Source organism: Condylostylus longicornis, unplaced genomic scaffold (genome assembly GCF_029603195.1).
Source record: "Condylostylus longicornis isolate FDR11 unplaced genomic scaffold, ASM2960319v2 ptg000027l, whole genome shotgun sequence".
NCBI classification, from domain to species: domain Eukaryota; kingdom Metazoa; phylum Arthropoda; class Insecta; order Diptera; family Dolichopodidae; genus Condylostylus; species Condylostylus longicornis.
In genome coordinates this window covers 4,165,778-4,183,533 of record NW_026577996.1, presented here as the reverse complement: position 1 = coordinate 4,183,533, position 17,756 = coordinate 4,165,778, and the positions used below count along the sequence as shown (strand labels likewise).

The 17,756-nt window shown below is 24.3% G+C and overlaps 3 protein-coding genes across 4 annotated transcripts; all 3 read left to right on the top strand.

Moving 5' to 3' along the window:
* Positions 1-395: 395 nt before the first annotated feature.
* LOC129607358 (GTP-binding protein SAR1b) lies at positions 396-3,666 on the top strand. Its single transcript, XM_055518318.1, has 6 exons — positions 396-502; positions 694-804; positions 1,554-1,673; positions 1,761-1,826; positions 2,761-2,996; positions 3,311-3,666. Exons 2-6 carry the CDS (start codon positions 762-764, stop codon positions 3,425-3,427), a joined length of 582 nt encoding a protein of 193 aa, XP_055374293.1. The 5' UTR covers positions 396-502; positions 694-761; the 3' UTR covers positions 3,428-3,666.
* A 1,524-nt stretch (positions 3,667-5,190) lies between these two features.
* On the top strand, positions 5,191-6,950 carry LOC129607353 (pyruvate dehydrogenase E1 component subunit beta, mitochondrial). The gene is made up of 6 exons (XM_055518308.1): positions 5,191-5,529; positions 5,692-5,853; positions 5,912-6,323; positions 6,382-6,501; positions 6,555-6,635; positions 6,746-6,950. Exons 1-6 carry the CDS (start codon positions 5,350-5,352, stop codon positions 6,847-6,849), a joined length of 1,059 nt encoding a protein of 352 aa, XP_055374283.1. The 5' UTR covers positions 5,191-5,349; the 3' UTR covers positions 6,850-6,950.
* A 1,082-nt stretch (positions 6,951-8,032) lies between these two features.
* LOC129607396 (uncharacterized) lies at positions 8,033-10,255 on the top strand. Of its 2 annotated transcripts, XM_055518393.1 has the most exons (6): positions 8,048-8,122; positions 8,213-8,250; positions 8,312-8,591; positions 8,670-8,797; positions 9,060-9,174; positions 9,815-10,255. In XM_055518393.1, the coding sequence occupies exons 2-6, from the start codon at positions 8,242-8,244 to the stop codon at positions 9,958-9,960; spliced, it is 678 nt and encodes a 225-aa protein (XP_055374368.1). In that variant the 5' UTR covers positions 8,048-8,122; positions 8,213-8,241; the 3' UTR covers positions 9,961-10,255. The 2 variants fall into 2 exon arrangements, with proteins under 2 accessions (XP_055374367.1, XP_055374368.1); XM_055518392.1 differs by having other exon boundaries at positions 8,033-8,250; positions 9,815-10,254.
* Positions 10,256-17,756: the final 7,501 nt, after the last annotated feature.

The following is a 17,756-nucleotide window of genomic DNA, read 5'->3' as shown; positions in this document are numbered from 1 at the left end:
CCAAAACCAAAATTTTCTCTTTTTTACATAACCAAAAAATATTTGTTTATGTTTGATAAATATTTTGAATATTGACGTTTTTCACTATTTATAAAGTTTTTAAAAGTTTTCTGAACTTTTCTGTGAGAATTTTTTTCTTTTAAAATTACGTCATTGTTTCTCTTTTTAAAGTTTTTTTCAAGTTTTATACCAGACAGACCTATAATTATCAGATATGAATGTAAATTAAAAAAAAAATAATTGCAAATAAATAAAATTGATAATGAAAAAAATTAATATATTTTGAACAGACGTAGCATTTAAATCAACCAAAACAACACGTCAAAATCCAATTTTATATACATAATGAAATGAACAGACTATGTGAGTTAATTTAAACAATTCATCAAAGGTTTGTCAAAATAAAACAATATTCAAGACGACGTGACGTTTCATTTCTGATTTGAGTTTTCTGTGTAGAATTTGTTTAAAGTCCAACATTTTTCAATAAAAAAAAAACAGGGTAAATGTTTTATTACCAAATTTAATGACATATTAATTTTAGATTAATTATAGCGAAGAATGTGTATTGTTTTTATTTGTAATACATTTCAATTTGAATTTGAAAATAAATTTTCAATTTCACGAAGTGTTTAGCATCTATTGTGTAGCATTAATAAATTAAATATACTAATATTACAATTAATATTTTAGGTTATCGACCTATATTAGTGCTAAGAAAATTTTATACAATCAAGTTAGGCAACAAATAATTTAAAAAAATGTTCATTTGGGATTGGTTTACAGGTGTTTTAGGATATTTAGGTAAGTATTCCCTTTTATTATATTAATTATGCCAACAAAGCAATTTTTGCAATATTTAACACAAAAGATGATCAAGGCTATTTGTATTTAAAAATTGTTAGTATTGCTACAATAATTATTTTCTTGTTTATTGATTACAGAAAGGTTTTATTCCATTTCATTTTTTTCACATTGCATCTTTCAATTGAGAATAATGTTATTTAAAATTTTTTTTGAATTATATGGTAACCTACCTACGAGTATATCAAATTTAGTACATAGTTGATATCTAGGCATCTAATTAATTATAAAATATTTTATCTGCAAAGAAACTTCTTTATGGAGTTAAGGTTTGATACAATAAAATATAGCTTTGATTTTCAAAAGTTTTTTTTTAAATATACATACATAAGTGATAAAATGAGTTACAAAATCCACATAACCATAATTTTATAAAATGACCAAAAATTACGAGGTTGGAAGATCTATTGAAATGATATAAAAATATTAAAAATTCATTTTTTCTAAAAACCTTAAAAACAGATACCATCTATACAAGTAGGTACTCGTATAGGTAATGGAAATATAAACTCGTATAGGTAACCAAAACCTAATACATAGCTGATGTTTTTCTAAATTATGTTAATTTTTTCATTCTGGCAAGTAAATTATTAAAAAGTACACAGCCGTCTACCTACTTATAATTATTTTTATAATAAAAATATGTAGATATTTTTTTTTACCATTTATATATTTGTTTTATATTTTAGGTTTGTGGAAAAAATCTGGAAAATTATTATTTTTGGGACTTGATAATGCCGGGAAAACAACATTATTGCACATGCTTAAAGACGACAGATTGGCGCAGCATGTTCCAACATTACATCCAAGTAAAAATACAAGAAATAAAAAATTTTTTAATTTGTAATTTAATTAAAATATGTATATATTTTATTTTTTATAAATTACACCAATAGCTTCTGAAGAACTTTCAATTGGAAATATGAGATTTACTACCTTTGATTTAGGGGGTCACACTCAAGGTAAAATTAAACACATTATTATACAATTATTTATGACATACATATCTATTAATTGTATTTATTAATATTTAAAAATTTATTAATTTTTAAATATTGATGAAAATTTTTAACAATTCTGTATTATTTGTAATACAGTGAATTTGTAATTAATTCTGAATTACTTACACCTACTCGAAGTACACCTATTAACATTGTTGAAAATAAATTATGATTTTTGAAAACTTTAATTTTTAAAAAATAAAAAAATTGGCTTTGTAAAAAATTAGAAAAATTCAAATTAGAGAATTTTGCAAAGAATATGAAAAAATGTCTATTAACTGTTTTCAACGTTTTTCAAAGGTTCTGAACTTTTTAGGAATAACTAGAAAATAATTACCTATATCAGTAACACGAATTTTTCGTACTTTTTTCTTTTGCAGATACCTTGCAAATCACCAAAATATTTTTCTAAATCTGAGTCAAATAAGAATGTAACTATGTAACAAACAAATTTGCTAGATGTAAAAAGTCTTACCATTTTCGATCAATTCGACGTGAATAAGAAGTCGAGTCAATATTAACAAAAGTATAAAATCATATTTAAATATTAATATCATACGTTGCAATATAACAATTGCATCAACGAAACATAATTTCTGTTTTAATCACCCTCTGAGAATTGTATTTGGTTTGGTTTTTATCTTTGTTTGTCCTCTTGTTTGTAAATTTTCTACCGATATATACACCATGTGTTTCATATATTTAACTAAGAAATTTAAAGAGCGTTGAATGAACAACAGTTATTTTAAAAAAAATCTTTTATTCGTATTTAATTATTATACACTATTAAAATTTAAATGTTTGTTATAAAGTAACAAAAGGCAAATTTGAACATTATTATAATTTTCCTAAATATTTATTACGTTCTACATCTCAAAGAATATTATATTTTTAGCTCGTCGTGTATGGAAAGATTATTTCCCTGCTGTTGATGCCATTGTTTTTCTAATAGATGCATGGGATGTTGGCCGGTTCCAAGAAAGTAAAATTGAATTGGATTCATTATTAACAGATGAAGCACTGTCAAATTGTCCTGTCCTGATATTAGGTAACAAAATTGATAAACAAAATGCGGCAAGTGAAGAGGATTTGAGAAATGTATTTGGACTTTATCAATTAACTACCGGAAAAGTAAGTAACCGCCTTATTTACTAAAAAAAAATTCTTCTTTTACAACTCTAATATAAAATTAATTTTAAAGCGGTATAAGAAAAATTCACTATAAATCATGGAATTACTGATATTACACAAATTACAATTAATTTAACTAAATTCGCTACTAAAATTTTAAATTTTCTGTGGTATTTCTCCATACCTTCTTATGAAGTATTTTTTTTTAGGCTTTTTTAGTATGTTCAATTTTCGCTGGCTTATTAATTCTCAAAATAAATTAATTAATTTTTATAAAATAATAATATATACATATGTATATTGTTTAATTATAGGGTAAAGCATCGCGATCAGAACTACCAGGACGTCCATTGGAATTATTTATGTGTTCTGTATTAAAAAGGCAGGGCTATGGTGAAGGATTTCGTTGGTTAGCTCAGTATATCGATTAAATTTATTTTCTCAGTTTTAAGGTGTTTGAATGTAAAGGACATTTAAGAGAACATTTTTGTTTTAGAGTAAGGAAAATTAAGAGGGTTGAGAATAAAACAATTAAAACATTTTTTACATCAAATTTGATAAACTAAATTAATTTACTTTTTGTGTTTTTTGAGTTATTATAAATGTACCTATTTCAAATTATTGATCAATAATTATAAATTTGAAATGTAATAAACACATATGAGCAAAATTTTTGTAATTTTTTTAATTAGTTAAAACAGGTTAATTAAATACTTAATTTACTTAATAAATTATTGTATAAAAAAGCTAATAAAATTATCAAATTGAGAAAATTAATAAAAAGATTTGCTATTGAAAATTTTGTAATTTTATAAAAAGTATTTAAACATTTCCCGTAAAGCGCAATGTAGAAAGACTTGCTTATTTTGAAAGACCGTAAAAATAAGAAACAAAAAACATCTAAATGCAAAATTTTTGTTTTGTACATTACAATACTCCCTAACATGCAAATAAATTATCATTACACTAGTAAAATACTTTGAATTTTGAAAACTAAAATCAAGTCACAAGTTTTCTTTATTATAACTTTCTTACTATATCTATTTAGAATACTAGAATTATCTATATGTATATAGGTACAAGAAACGTAATTTTTTTCATTTCCTGAATGGTCTAAGGTTAACAAAGTATGAAAAACAATTTGCTTCAGCATAAGTATGTACGTCAAACATATACATATGTATGTGGATCTGTTTTATAAAGCAGTAATTCAAGTTACGAAGTGTAACAAATTGCACTAAAAACACATTTACATATAACATATGCAAACACATACATACATACATACATATAAATGCAACGAATTTCCCGGTCTCTAACGATTATAACTTTTATTTGTTCTTAATTGTATGCAGTTGCTTTTCTATTTCAAGAAGGCGCAACATCAAGATAAATTAATTTTCCTGATTTAAGCCTGAGGAAAATTACTAATTTTTCATTCATAATAAATAATACTATTTAAACGAATAATATTTATTATTTTATTTACATTTCGTACTTTTAAAATCAGAATCATAAAAAAATGTCAAAGTAATTTAGTTGTAATATTGCACTTTTCTACTGGTTAATATATTTCAGTGTTTTAAATCTTTTTTGGTTCACCACACCTAGAAGTCGCATTTCGAACCGTTATGTAATATCTTATTTACGTTTATGTAATAAAATTTAAACACAATTATACATAATACCGATCAATAACGAAATTAAGAGCCTAATCATCTATCTCGCTATTTTACTCGCCAAGTGAGAAGAAAGTGAGTAATATAGGATATATTTGTATAATATAATTTCAAGCGAAAAGAATTATTCCGTATTGCGTATCTCGTTTTTTTCTAAAAATACAAAATTTATTCACTTTGTTTTTGAAAGTGAGACGTTCAGTCGGGCAAATTCAGTTGAAATCCTTTTTTCAAAAGTCTGATTGTTTAAATTTTTCTTTGTAAATTATAAAATATATGTAGATGACATCTGTGAAATTTTTATTTTTGTATATTATTTTTTAAATTTGAGAATTAGCTCAAAACTGTATTTTTTCCTATATTTCTCTCGAATAGCCAATCTCACATATTTTATATCATTTCAAATTTTGGCAAAAAAAGAAAACGAACAGAGCCACCGTAACAAAATATTTATTGCAATAAGTGACATGACATTGAATTGTAATCAGTGTTCAACCCTGTAATATAACTTCAATATAGAAAGTATGAATGTCGTACGATTTTCGTAGTTTTTTTTATTGTGATAAGGTTTTAGCATAGTGGTAGTTGATCCAAATAGCCTGAATTGAACAATTTTTGTCGCTAATTTAAAAAAAAAACGGTGTTAAAAATAAATAAAAAATTGTAAATACAAAATGTCAATTATTTCAAGAGTAGTACGCCGTTCATTTTCTACGGCCCCAAAAAGCTTAGCAGCTGCCAAGCAATTAACTGTTCGAGATGCACTCAATTCTGCAATGGATGAAGAAATGGCCAAAGATGAAAGGGTGTTCATCTTGGGTGAAGAAGTTGCACAGTACGACGGCGCTTATAAGGTATTTAAAATTAGTTTTAGTTTTATTTATTTTATGATTACGTAAAAATATCAAAACAAGAGAGGTTATCTAATAAATACCTATGTACGTCTTAAAACCTGACATGAATTGTTTATTTTCAATTATGGTTATATTGTTATACATGTTTCATAATTTTCGTAGATTACTAGAGGATTGTGGAAAAAATATGGCGACAAACGTGTAATAGATACTCCAATTACAGAAATGGGCTTTGCTGGCATAGCAGTTGGAGCCGCAATGGCAGGCCTCAAACCAATATGCGAGTTCATGACTTTCAATTTTGCAATGCAGGCTATTGATCAGGTTACATCTTAAAAGATTTATAACTTTTAACTTTTTTAACATCTTTGAAAATTTTTAGATTATTAATTCAGCAGCAAAAACCTTTTATATGTCAGCGGGCGCTGTGAACGTACCTATAGTATTTCGTGGTCCCAACGGTGCTGCAGCAGGAGTTGCTGCACAACATTCTCAATGTTTCGCTGCATGGTATGCGCACTGCCCAGGATTAAAAGTAATTTCTCCATATGATGCTGAAGATTGTAGAGGATTATTAAAAGCTGCAATTAGAGATCCTGATCCTGTTGTGTTTTTAGAAAATGAAATTATGTATGGTGTACCTTTTCCTGTGGACGAAAATATTATGAAACCAGATTTCGTTCTTCCAATTGGAAAAGCTAAAATCATGAAACCGGGAAAACATGTTACCATAGTAGCGCATTCGAAAGCAGTGGAAACTTCCTTGTTAGCGGCAAAGGAATTAGAAAAAAAAGGTTACTGCTTTAATTACAGAATTATGAAAGGAATGCCTTATTGTTTGTTTTTCTTTAGGAATTGATGCAGAAGTAATCAACTTACGTTCAATTAGACCTTTGGATGTCCAATGTATATTCAATTCTGTCAAGAAAACACATCATTTAGTTACAGTAGAAAATGGATGGCCTTGTCATGGTATGCATATGTTCAATACATAAATTTCCATTTTATTTTTAATAACTTTTTAGGTGTTGGTGCTGAAATATGCGCAAGGGTTTCAGAAGATGAAACTTTCTTCCATTTAGATGCTCCGGTATTCAGGGTGGGAGGTAAATCCGTCCAAATTTTTTTTATATAATAATAAGTTTTTTAATATTCCTGTAAAAATATCTTTTTCTAACAATGTAAAAATTAATTATAAATTTAAAATAAATTTAAGGTGTCGACGTTCCCATGCCATACACGAAAACTTTGGAAATCAATGCCTTACCACAACCAAAGGATGTAGTCCAAGCTGTTGAAAAAGTTATAGGAAAAAAATAAATTTTTTTAAATAAAATTTAAAACGTTTGATTAAATCAGCCGTTCTCTGTTAATTTATTAAATAAAATGATATTATTATTCAACTTACATGATATTACGTACATATGTATTATTTATGTTGTTTTTAATAGAAACTTGTTTTTGCAGGAAAGTATTAAACAATTTTTTTTAACATAACGTTTTATAAGTGGTTTTCTCTACATAAGAAAGTGAACTTCTTATAGATCGAATCCTTTTATTAGTCAATTGGAAAATTTTGTTTTTAAGTAAGGCGATTAATTATTAAGACCATATTAATGTTAATAACTATAATTCGATTCAAAGAGAAGTTCAAGCCATAGAAATAACCATAAATGGTTCAGCTGCAGTTAGTTTATTGAAAAGTTACTACATAATAAATCGCATTCGAATTGTACTTTGAAAAATTTAAATTTCCAAATTATAAAAATTGATATTGCTCTTGTTTAGTTCAACCTCAATCAATATTTATCATCAATTTCGTATGTATTTGATCAAAAAAAAAAAGAAAGACAAAACTGCAAAGATTTGAGTGCTACATAACAAGTTGATTTAAAATTAATACATAATTCATAACATATCCATTTTATAATGCAATTATGCATTAATACTATAATGCAATTATGCATATTCATTGTAGTATAACGCAATTATGCATTATTACTATAATGCAATTATGCATATTCATTGTAGTAATGAAAAGCATTCAAGATGAGAATGAGATAGCACCTAAGTAGGAGAAATATGTGTCACATGATCATTTCTCTCAATTTATTCAATATTTTTTTATATGTACATAGACGAAAGATCTATTACAATTATAATATAAGATTATCATATTATGAATATTAATACAAAAAATTTATGGTTCAAAACGGACACCAAGAAAGCCATATGATTGAGACAAACAATTAATAACGGTTAAAAGAAAAATGTATGTATATAAATTTTCCATTTTTAATTTAATTCGTTCTTCTGACGTTTCTTTTAATTCATAAAGCAGACGTGAAATGTATTTCAGCTTTTGATTCAAGAATCGATGTGTAAACACAGCTATTCGTTCGTTCTAAAGTTTTGATCAAGTACAACCCTGTTAATGAGGAGCTACCGCAAGAAGGAAATAGGGTCGCATCCTACTATTTTAAAAACAGCTGATATATTTTTTTTTAAAATGTCAATTGTGCTAAATGGCTGATGAGTAAGGGTGGGAAAAATAAAACTCAATTGATTTAAATTGTAAGAAAAAAATCTGAAGGTAATTAGATTCCTGGTCCTATAAACGAAATTGAATTCCTCAGACGTTTAATTCGAAAATTTATCAATTTTTGTCCACTTAAATTTCAAGAAAACTAAAATTCGGGCAAATATTTTTTTATGGCAGAGGTTTGTATCAAGAAATTTTTTTGCAGAATTTCTATGATTTATCATAAAACTATTTCAATAGCTAATGATGAAGCGAAGGACTTTAGCAGGGACATGTGGATTGGGAATCTTCGTAATAGCTTTAGTAACAACTCTTGTAGCATTTACAACACCAAGTTGGATTGTGAGCGATCATCGAATAACTGGAGCAAAACTAGATAAACTGGGATTATGGGTACACTGTTTTCGTTCGTTACCAGATATACAAGATGATAATAATAGGAGATTTTTTGTTGGATGCAGATGGGTCTATGATCCTTTTACTACCGGATATCATGAAATAAGAGGTTTCCTCCTACCAGGTAAAAATATTCAAACCATGATTTAAGTTGAAATTTAATAATGAGTATTAACATGATTTTTAATATGTTAATTTGTAGCTTTCATGATAACAACGCAATTTTTTTATACATTATGTTTTATTGGAGTTTTGGTGTCTTTATGCCTAGCATTGTTGTTTCTACTTTGTGCTGGACCTGATCAAAAATATTTTATACTATTAATTAGGGTAAACCATTTTAATTTCAATATATGTGCATAAATTCTTTTTTTTTATTTTATTTCTCGTAAATATTTACAATAAATATTTGACCAATTACAACGAAACCGTAGAGTTTAGCCCATGGCTTTACAACTACAAAAGGAATTTCTTACACACAAAAAGAAAGAGAATTTTATAATGCCTATTTATTCACATATAATGAGTAGTGTTTAAAGCAGTTAAAAAAATTGATACGAGAATACTTATTTTAAAAAAATAATCTTTTTAGATATTGAGTTATCTTTTACTAGGAAGTGGTGTATGTGGAGCAATTGCAGTAATAGTTTTCGCTTGCTTCGGTAATTTAGATGATTGGATGCCTGGACACGATAATAACTGGCTTGGTGAGATTATTTTTTTTCTTTTTCAAAAACAAGTGTTTTTTATATTGCTATATGCATTTTTATTTTTCTTTAATCATACAAGTTCTTGAAATTTGTTGTTTATATGAGCCAGTTGTTGGCAAAATAAATTACATATTGATATACATAATCTAAGCTCGAATTTATAAAAGCAAAGTCAGAATAATTGAATGTCATTATAAGATATTAACTTTAGTCAATACTTTATAAATTTATAAAAATTATGACGCAGGTAATTTTGATAATTGTGATTATTTCAGTAGTCATTCGTTAGAGTAACCACAATAACTAATGTTAACTAACGTTATAGTGGTTACTATAATTAAATAGTTATTGAGCTAAAATACATTGATTAAACATTGTGATCTCTCGCATAAACTTACCTGGATATCTTTAAAATTTTTATTACAATTTTCTCCTTTTAAATTATCTAAACCTCACTAAAAGTAATTTTTATTTATAACACAATTTTGAAAATTTATCGCAACTTGTAAAAATTAAAACGATTTGTTTCGATTCTTTAAAAATTATTTTTATTCGTTTATTTGTGTTAAACTTGCAATATTATAAAAAATAAATTTCAAAATAGAAATTCTATTAAATTTTTTTAATTTTTAATCAGGTTATTCTTTTGGTTTGGCTGTAGTTGGAACCGTTATGTGTTTTGTTTCAGCATCTCTATTTTTAGTGGAAGCTTCGATACAAACAGTAAAACGCAGGCAATTTAGCGAATCACAAACTGGTTTCGGATTGGAAGTTAAAGCATAACATTCCATTTTTACGTTAATGCATAAATATAATATACATTAAATTTTGACATACATTATACGTGTTTAAAAATGCAATTGTAATTTCGAATCTTTTTTATTACATTAAGTAAAATCATTTTAAACTGTTTAGAATAATTTTTAATATTAGATTTAAGTGATTTAATAATCCGTCCAAAATTTATATTATAATTTTTATTAAGGATTGACAATAAATTGTACAAAACTGAAATTTTGTAAAATAAAATACATACATAAGTACATTATAATATTGCCGAAATATTTGTTGCTGCCTTAAATTTTTAAAGTTTTTTAAATAATATTATTATGTACATTTTTTATACACATATTAAAGCTTTCAAAAATTCAATGGTGTTCATTTTAATGTGACCTTAATATCGTAAAAAATCGTAAAAATGACGATAATGAGAATTAAAGATGAATTGAATTATTTTTTATTAAAATTAAATTTTTCTAAATATTCTGGTGTAATAAATTAAAATTACATCCGAAAATGTTGCGAAAGGAGTTGCTGTTTGACCCTTTATTAAATTACCCAAATTGACAAATTAATGATGATGGTTCAAACTCTGGAGTGTTTTTATACATAGCAAGTGTATTCTGTATTCCTACATCAAGATAAACGCTTTTTTTCTACACAGAAAAAATGATTATAGGAGGTGTAAGTCTTAAAAAAGATCTTAATTAATAATTTCGCTAATAGTTTTGCCATTGTCTCCTCTTTCAGAAGAATAAAGAAGAATATTTTTCTTCCTTATAAAATTCTCCTATAAAATACCACAGCAACTTAAAATCTTTACAACTCATTAATTATTGTATTGACTCATTGACCAGTAATTTACTAATGATATCACAATATACCAAGTCATAAAGAAATTCTATTGATTATAAAGAATTTTATAAAATCAGTTGATAATTTGCTGAAAAATTCCTTTTAAAAAGAAAAGTACTTTTTCACTTTATTATTGCTAATATTAAAATATGTATATGCATTTAATTTGTATATTCATTTTAATTATAGCTTACAGATTTTCTAATTTGAAATCTATTAAATAAGCTTATGTTATTGTTAAATTAATTTGAAATGTTTCGGGTTATCTGTCTATAGTTTACAAAGTATCTTAAAGAAAATTTCAAACTTTCAAAAAGTTTTATAAAGACACCTTAAACTTTTATTAAAAATTAAATATATTAGCTTAAGCTTATTTTAAAATAAAATAATACTTACGTACCCATGTATGTAGCTAAACATTACAGTATCATAAATTTTCATAATAATCTTATATTTTCCTTAGAATTTTATTCAATTTTTCTACATGATTGCAATTTTTAATAGTTGTAATCTTATAGCTTACTAGCTAAATTTTAAATTTTTTAATTTCAACTATTTCATGCTTGAACAAATATAAAAAATTTTTTAATTTTGATTTGCAATATTAACATTGTTGATTTTTTCGTTTCAACCACTGTTCATATATTGCCACATTTTCGAAAATATTTTGCTATTCAATATAATTCAATGGCCTTTTAAAGTTTTTAACTTCATAAATTTTATTTTATTGATTGTAATTACAAAAAATTTCACTTACAATGAAGTTATTAAACTTGCTAACAAATTTATTAAGCGTACAATAATATTTGTAATAAAATAAAAATTTGTTTAATTTGAATATTTTATTAAACGAAAAAGCTTTTTTTTTGTTATGTTTAACTTAACATTTAGTTTAAAGTGTTAGTTTTATGTTTTTTAAAAATTAAGCGAATTTAATTCATGGATTTGATTACCATATAATTTTCAAGGTTTATAAAATATTCAATGTTTTTATATACAAACTTATATACATAAATACATAAGTATGTACGCATTTGTTTAAGATTCAATGGCTTAATCTTCTAATTATTAAATGTTACTTTTAGATGATTTTAGCGGTAATGACGTCGAATTCTTTATGTAATATAATTTTTTATACAAAAAAAAGTTGATATTTTACTACGATCTTTGTAATAATTTTATTTTATTTTAATTGAGAAAAAATTGTAATTTTTCAAAAATAAAGAAAACAAAAAATTGCTCTATAAATTAAAAAATAAGCGACAGTTAATAAAAAAAACATCTCACATAATTTTGCTTATTACGTTTTTTTTTTTTTTTTTGTATTTTTTTTAATATTATTTTTCTGTTTCCTTTTTTAATTAATTGCACCGAGATCCATACGGTATTCATTTGTTGTAATTTATTCTGAAATTAATTTGATTTAGGAATACAAATTTGGTTTTATAGAACTATGTATAATGAAAAGGTAGATTTAGTCAACATGCTTACACTCATTATATTCAGTAATTGGGAGAACATATTATTATAAAATTGTATTAAGATTTGTCAGCACTTTATACTGGATTAAATCAGCGTCACAGACATTTCAGCAAGCATTTATAGCGAACCGAATAGACAGTATATAAACAATGGCAATATGGCATAAGTATAGATGCTGAGTGAAAGAAACGAGCTCTCTTTTAGTAATCTTAATAATATTGTTAAAACGTCGAGAACTTATGAGGAAAACCCTCTATCCAATATCTCAAAAATTGTGAAATAATGTGGAAAAAGTCGAAAATATTTCTCTATTATAATATTCATTGCAAATATGCATACATATATGCATATAGATTTTCAATTAAAAAAATTTAAATTTTATTGTATTTAATAGTATTGCACGTCTTTCTATATAGTAGTATTGCGGTAATATGAATTAGGAAGCTTTTCCTGCAATTGCAAAATATTTTCAAAATTTTTTGTTATGTTGGATAGAACGCCCTCAAGCCTTTGATATTTTAAAAAGCAAATGAAATTTTTTTATATTTCGTTTTTTTTTTTTCAAAGTAATGCAAGTAATTTCCGTCCGCTATTATTACAAATTCAAAATCTGTATATTCAATATATTGTACTTTACTTGAATTTGTTTTTCAATATTTTTTACAAGACTTTTTGATTTCTAAATTTTAGTTATAGTCAGAATAAAAATATGTCAAAGATCCCATATATGTATGTATGAATGTTAAAGAAGAATTATTAATTAAAGTGTTTCTCTCGCATTTATCCAGAAATATTTTACCTTTACCTTTTATTGAATTTTTCGAAATTTCCGTTTCTTTTTTTTCCAATTTTATTCTTATAATAAAAAGTATATTGTGGGACGAAGGTTGTGTATTAAATACGAAATGCAAATGAATCATATACAATAATTATTATTACTAAGTTTAATGACAAATTGAATGGTAAGTAATTGAATCATAACATGATTTTATATGTATATATGTATACATTTAAATGTAAAATGTATTGATGTTTAAAAAGGATAATGTTCTTTCATTTTTTTTTATTTTACTTTAATCTACAAAATTTATTTATTGCAATTGTACGTGTTGCAAAAAAAAAAACTTATTAAAAAAAATTTTATTTAAGCGTTACAGTAAGCGATTATTCAAAAATTTTATATATACACAAAAATAAATAAAATGAAAATAATTAAAATCTGGAAGAACTTTTTGTACCTACTTACGTTTTAAAAATTATATACGTACCAACATAAAAATCATTATATACATACGAGTACATATACATAGGTATACATATTATTTTGTTTTTCGTATTAGAATACCAAATTGTATTCTAAAATGTAATTTTTTTAACAATTTAATTCGTTCGATTTATTTTCTACGCAATTCAAAGAAAAATTTACTTAATTCTATGTAGGTTCTATAAGTAAATATATTTTTATAGTTTAAATTCTATAAGCGCTTTTATAAATATTATATTTATATTGTTACATTACAATTCTCATACCTCAAGTATACCTAACATTCATAGGAATAAAACGCATACAGTAATTTTTAAATTGATTTGATATTGTACAATGGTTACAACTACAATTTCCAATTTAATCCAATAAAAGAAGAGCATTCCAAAAATGGTAAATATCGAAATTTTTATAAAAAAATGCAAACAAGGTGTATCGCATAGGGTGGAAAATAATTTCAGGGATGATTCTTTGATCAATTTCCTGAAAAAAAAATTGTATAGGTGGGGAAGGGGGGGATTTATAGGTGGTGGTTGCTGATATACTTGCTCTCGAGCTACATACATCCTATTGAAAAAAAAGGTACCGGACTTTTCCTGCATATAAATAAATGTTTCTTACTTCGGAACCATACAACATAGAGTTATTATTAGGAGCTTGTTTTACTAAAATTATTTAATTTCATTTGAACTATGTACTTATGCACATATTTGAAAAGTTTTTATCATGATGATTTAATGTACAATTACAAAATAACTTTGAAAAAAGTCAACATTATCTTGAATCAGAAATTTCATAGTTCAAAATATTTTATTGTTGGAAAAAAAAGATAATAATATTAGTGTTATAATAATATAATACATACTTATATAATATGTATGTAAATTTAAGTTAGAAGAGGTCATGCATATAGAACATCTTTCCGCAAGACTTAACAATTAAATACGAATAATTAAGGTGAAAATATCTAAACATTAATTATTTAATCAAATATAGAATTAGATACATATATGTGTACGTATATATGTATGTATATTTTTAATAAAATTAAAAACAAAACAAAAAAATTAAATTTGAAAAATTTAGTATATAAAAAAAATAATAAATCACATAAGAATATTGTTAATTAAAATGTTAATTTCATGACCCAAGACTAATTATTAGATATAGTATAACATTAAATTGAAATTAAAATTGTTCTGCGAAAATATAATGAAACATAAATTTTGAAGTTTTAAGCTGCTTCTAAAAAATTAACATATAATATTATGGTTTAATAAATTAATTTCAACGTTTTAATATATGAGTAATTTTTACAACCTATGTAAAAATTAAGACAAAATTTAGTCCAAAAAAAAGTTAGACAATATTTTGAATTTTTTAAAAAAAAAAACTCATGATTCTATTTAAATACAATTGCGCTCTTAATGTCAAAACAGTAAATGACATAATAAATATTATTCCATTCTGCTTCTGTCTAATAATCTAAGGTCTTTAAAGTAATAGCCTTGTTGATGTTCCAGGAGTCTACTTTCGTTCGCCTCTTAATTACCACATTGTTCATCATCAGGTGTTTTTCACACCTAATTAGCAAAAAGTTCCATTATTTTTCCACCTAAATATATGCTATAGTAATATAAAAAACTTCTGTAATTCTTAAGATTTCATAAATAAAATATACTTGGAAAATATATTGGAATTATAAAAAAAATCGGTTTCACGTTCTGCGAGCAGTATTTCTGTAGTGAAAATTAACTTAAAATATGTATGTTGTTGCATGCATCGTTTACTTTGTATAAATTACATAACATTCTCGTATATTATGCAGTATAAAATTAAAAAAAATTTGAGAAAAATTTCTTTTGTGACACACACTTTGACACTGAAATTTCTGTTACTCTTTTTATTGCTGAACAGATCAGCAATGAACACATAAGCTTAATCGTGCAGCTATTCAATGTTATATACTGCAGTTTGGATGCTAAGGACATTTTTTTCATATTGCATTACATTATATACAAAATTTTACACTAGCAAATATGTATTTCTTTTGTTCTAACTCAAAATTAGTATAATTCGAACAATACCGCAATATTTTATTGGTATAAAATTGAAAAGAAAATTAAATAAATTTTTTCAATAAAAATTTTATTAATTAATTGCACGTTTTAAATAATACTGTATATTAAAAGAAAAAGGAACAAAAGAGTAGAAAAACTTATGAAAATCAATTATGTCTTCCTATTTCTTTGTGAATTTTAAATTACATTTTAAAACAAAAAACAAAAGGAAATATCAAAAAAATCTTAAGGAAACAAAAAAATTTTTTATCTTACAACTTTTATATAGAATATTTGCATTCCAAGCATGCATGTCACTTACTTGCTTTCTTACTTAGTTACTTAGTTACATACATTTATGATTGCAAATGATTAGCAACTTACTGTATTTACTTATAAACAATTCTTATGTGTGCATTGAGATTAAATGAAAAAATTATAAAAAAAAAAAATTTAAAACCGCATTAATAAATCACACATAAATTGTATGGTATTGAAAAATTTGTTTTTGTTTCTTTTTTTTTTAAATTGAATTTTGTCAAAAGTTTTTTTAATAAATAAAATTGCATTTTTTTACACGTTCGGATAATAATATAAATACGAGTACATACATGTATACGACAATGATTGTTACAAAATAGAATAAAATATTTTGAACAGATTTAAAAATTTTAACCCTAAGCTGCCGATGACTATTATAAACAATTTTTGTAATACTAATTATTATCGTTTAAAATCAGTTATAGATCCGTCATGTATGCGTGGTATGCGTAGTATTCGGTTATTAATAAAATATAACCTTAATTTTTTTGGGAATTTTGTTTTCTTGTTCAAATGTCAATTTAATTAAATACCCAAATTTATATTTGTTGTATAAATCAAAAATAATGCGTTCAAAAACAAATCAAAATAACGTATAGCTGCGCAGATAAAGTATAACTATCTTGAAATTGTGCTCAGTCTTTACTACTCATAATAAGTATAGTTTGGGCATGAACGCAGCGTATCGTAATTTGTATCAGTTTAATATATATTACAATGTAATACAAGGTTAGTTAGTTTAACATTATATTATTATTGCGTGTTATTAGCATTGTATATGCACAGTAATATCTCTAAATAATAAACTTTTCATACTACGAAAATTTTTAATTAATTAATTTTTGTTTTTAGATTTAAATGAATGCATTTATTTTTTTATTTTATTTTGATTAATTTGATTTTAGTGAATTTTTGATATTAATATTACTATAATAGCTAGTATAACTCTGAATTATATGAACAAAATTTGGTAGTACATTTTTTGTTTTTACTGTTCGTATAGTTACTTCTAATATTGATAATTAGAATTAATATAATATGTACATACATATTGTGTAAGTAATTATGCAAACATATAATTTGAAAATTGTTATAATAAATTCAAAATAAGAGAATCTGACGGTAAATTATCATATTCGTTATCAATTATGTAATTTTAGCTTTTGAGAAAGAACAAATTAAATTGTATACATATAGATATACATAATATGTTATTATAACAGAATCTTAATTAGGAATCATGAATATTCCAATTTTTACCGTTATTAAAAAATATAGTTCTTGTTTTACAAAATTCAGATTTCTTATTTCAATATATACTTTATATATATATATATATACATGATATACATAATTGTACATTAAATTTATATTTATTAATTAATAATAATAAAAAGACGAAATTATATTTAAAAATTAAATTGTTACTTATATATACATTTGTATGTTTGTGTGTACCTAAAATTTACAGTTTTTATAATTATGCACATATAATATCTCACATACATAATTATGATATTCATATATGTATGTATGGATATAAAATAAGTAAATTAAAATTAAAAGCGCATTAAAAATTATCACAACTTCATTAAGATTATCTTCTGTAAAATATTAATACGTATGTTTGAATATATTTACAAAAAAAAAAAAAAACAAAAAATATGTATTTTATGCGTTTGGTTTCTTTTTTCAAATTTTTAAAAGGAAAATCAGTAATTTACAAAAAAAAGAAAAAAAAAATGAAAACAACTTCAATAAAAAAAAAATTTACTATTTATTTATGTTTGTACTTATGTACTCGTACCTTATATGTA

Excerpts from the sequence above, each read along its gene's own strand:
- LOC129607358 (XM_055518318.1), top strand. The coding sequence starts at position 762 with ATGTTCATTTGGGATTGGTTTACAGGTGTTTTAGGATATTTAG. Across the intron at positions 805-1,553 it reads AGGTGTTTTAGGATATTTAG|GTTTGTGGAAAAAATCTGGA; the intron begins GTAAGTATTCCC and ends TTTATATTTTAG. Across the intron at positions 1,827-2,760 it reads TTTAGGGGGTCACACTCAAG|CTCGTCGTGTATGGAAAGAT; the intron begins GTAAAATTAAAC and ends TTATATTTTTAG.
- LOC129607353 (XM_055518308.1), top strand. The coding sequence starts at position 5,350 with ATGTCAATTATTTCAAGAGTAGTACGCCGTTCATTTTCTACGGCCCCA. Across the intron at positions 5,854-5,911 it reads CAATGCAGGCTATTGATCAG|ATTATTAATTCAGCAGCAAA; the intron begins GTTACATCTTAA and ends GAAAATTTTTAG. Across the intron at positions 6,502-6,554 it reads AAATGGATGGCCTTGTCATG|GTGTTGGTGCTGAAATATGC; the intron begins GTATGCATATGT and ends ATAACTTTTTAG.
- LOC129607396 (XM_055518393.1), top strand. Across the intron at positions 8,592-8,669 it reads AAGAGGTTTCCTCCTACCAG|CTTTCATGATAACAACGCAA; the intron begins GTAAAAATATTC and ends GTTAATTTGTAG. Across the intron at positions 8,798-9,059 it reads ATTTTATACTATTAATTAGG|ATATTGAGTTATCTTTTACT; the intron begins GTAAACCATTTT and ends TAATCTTTTTAG.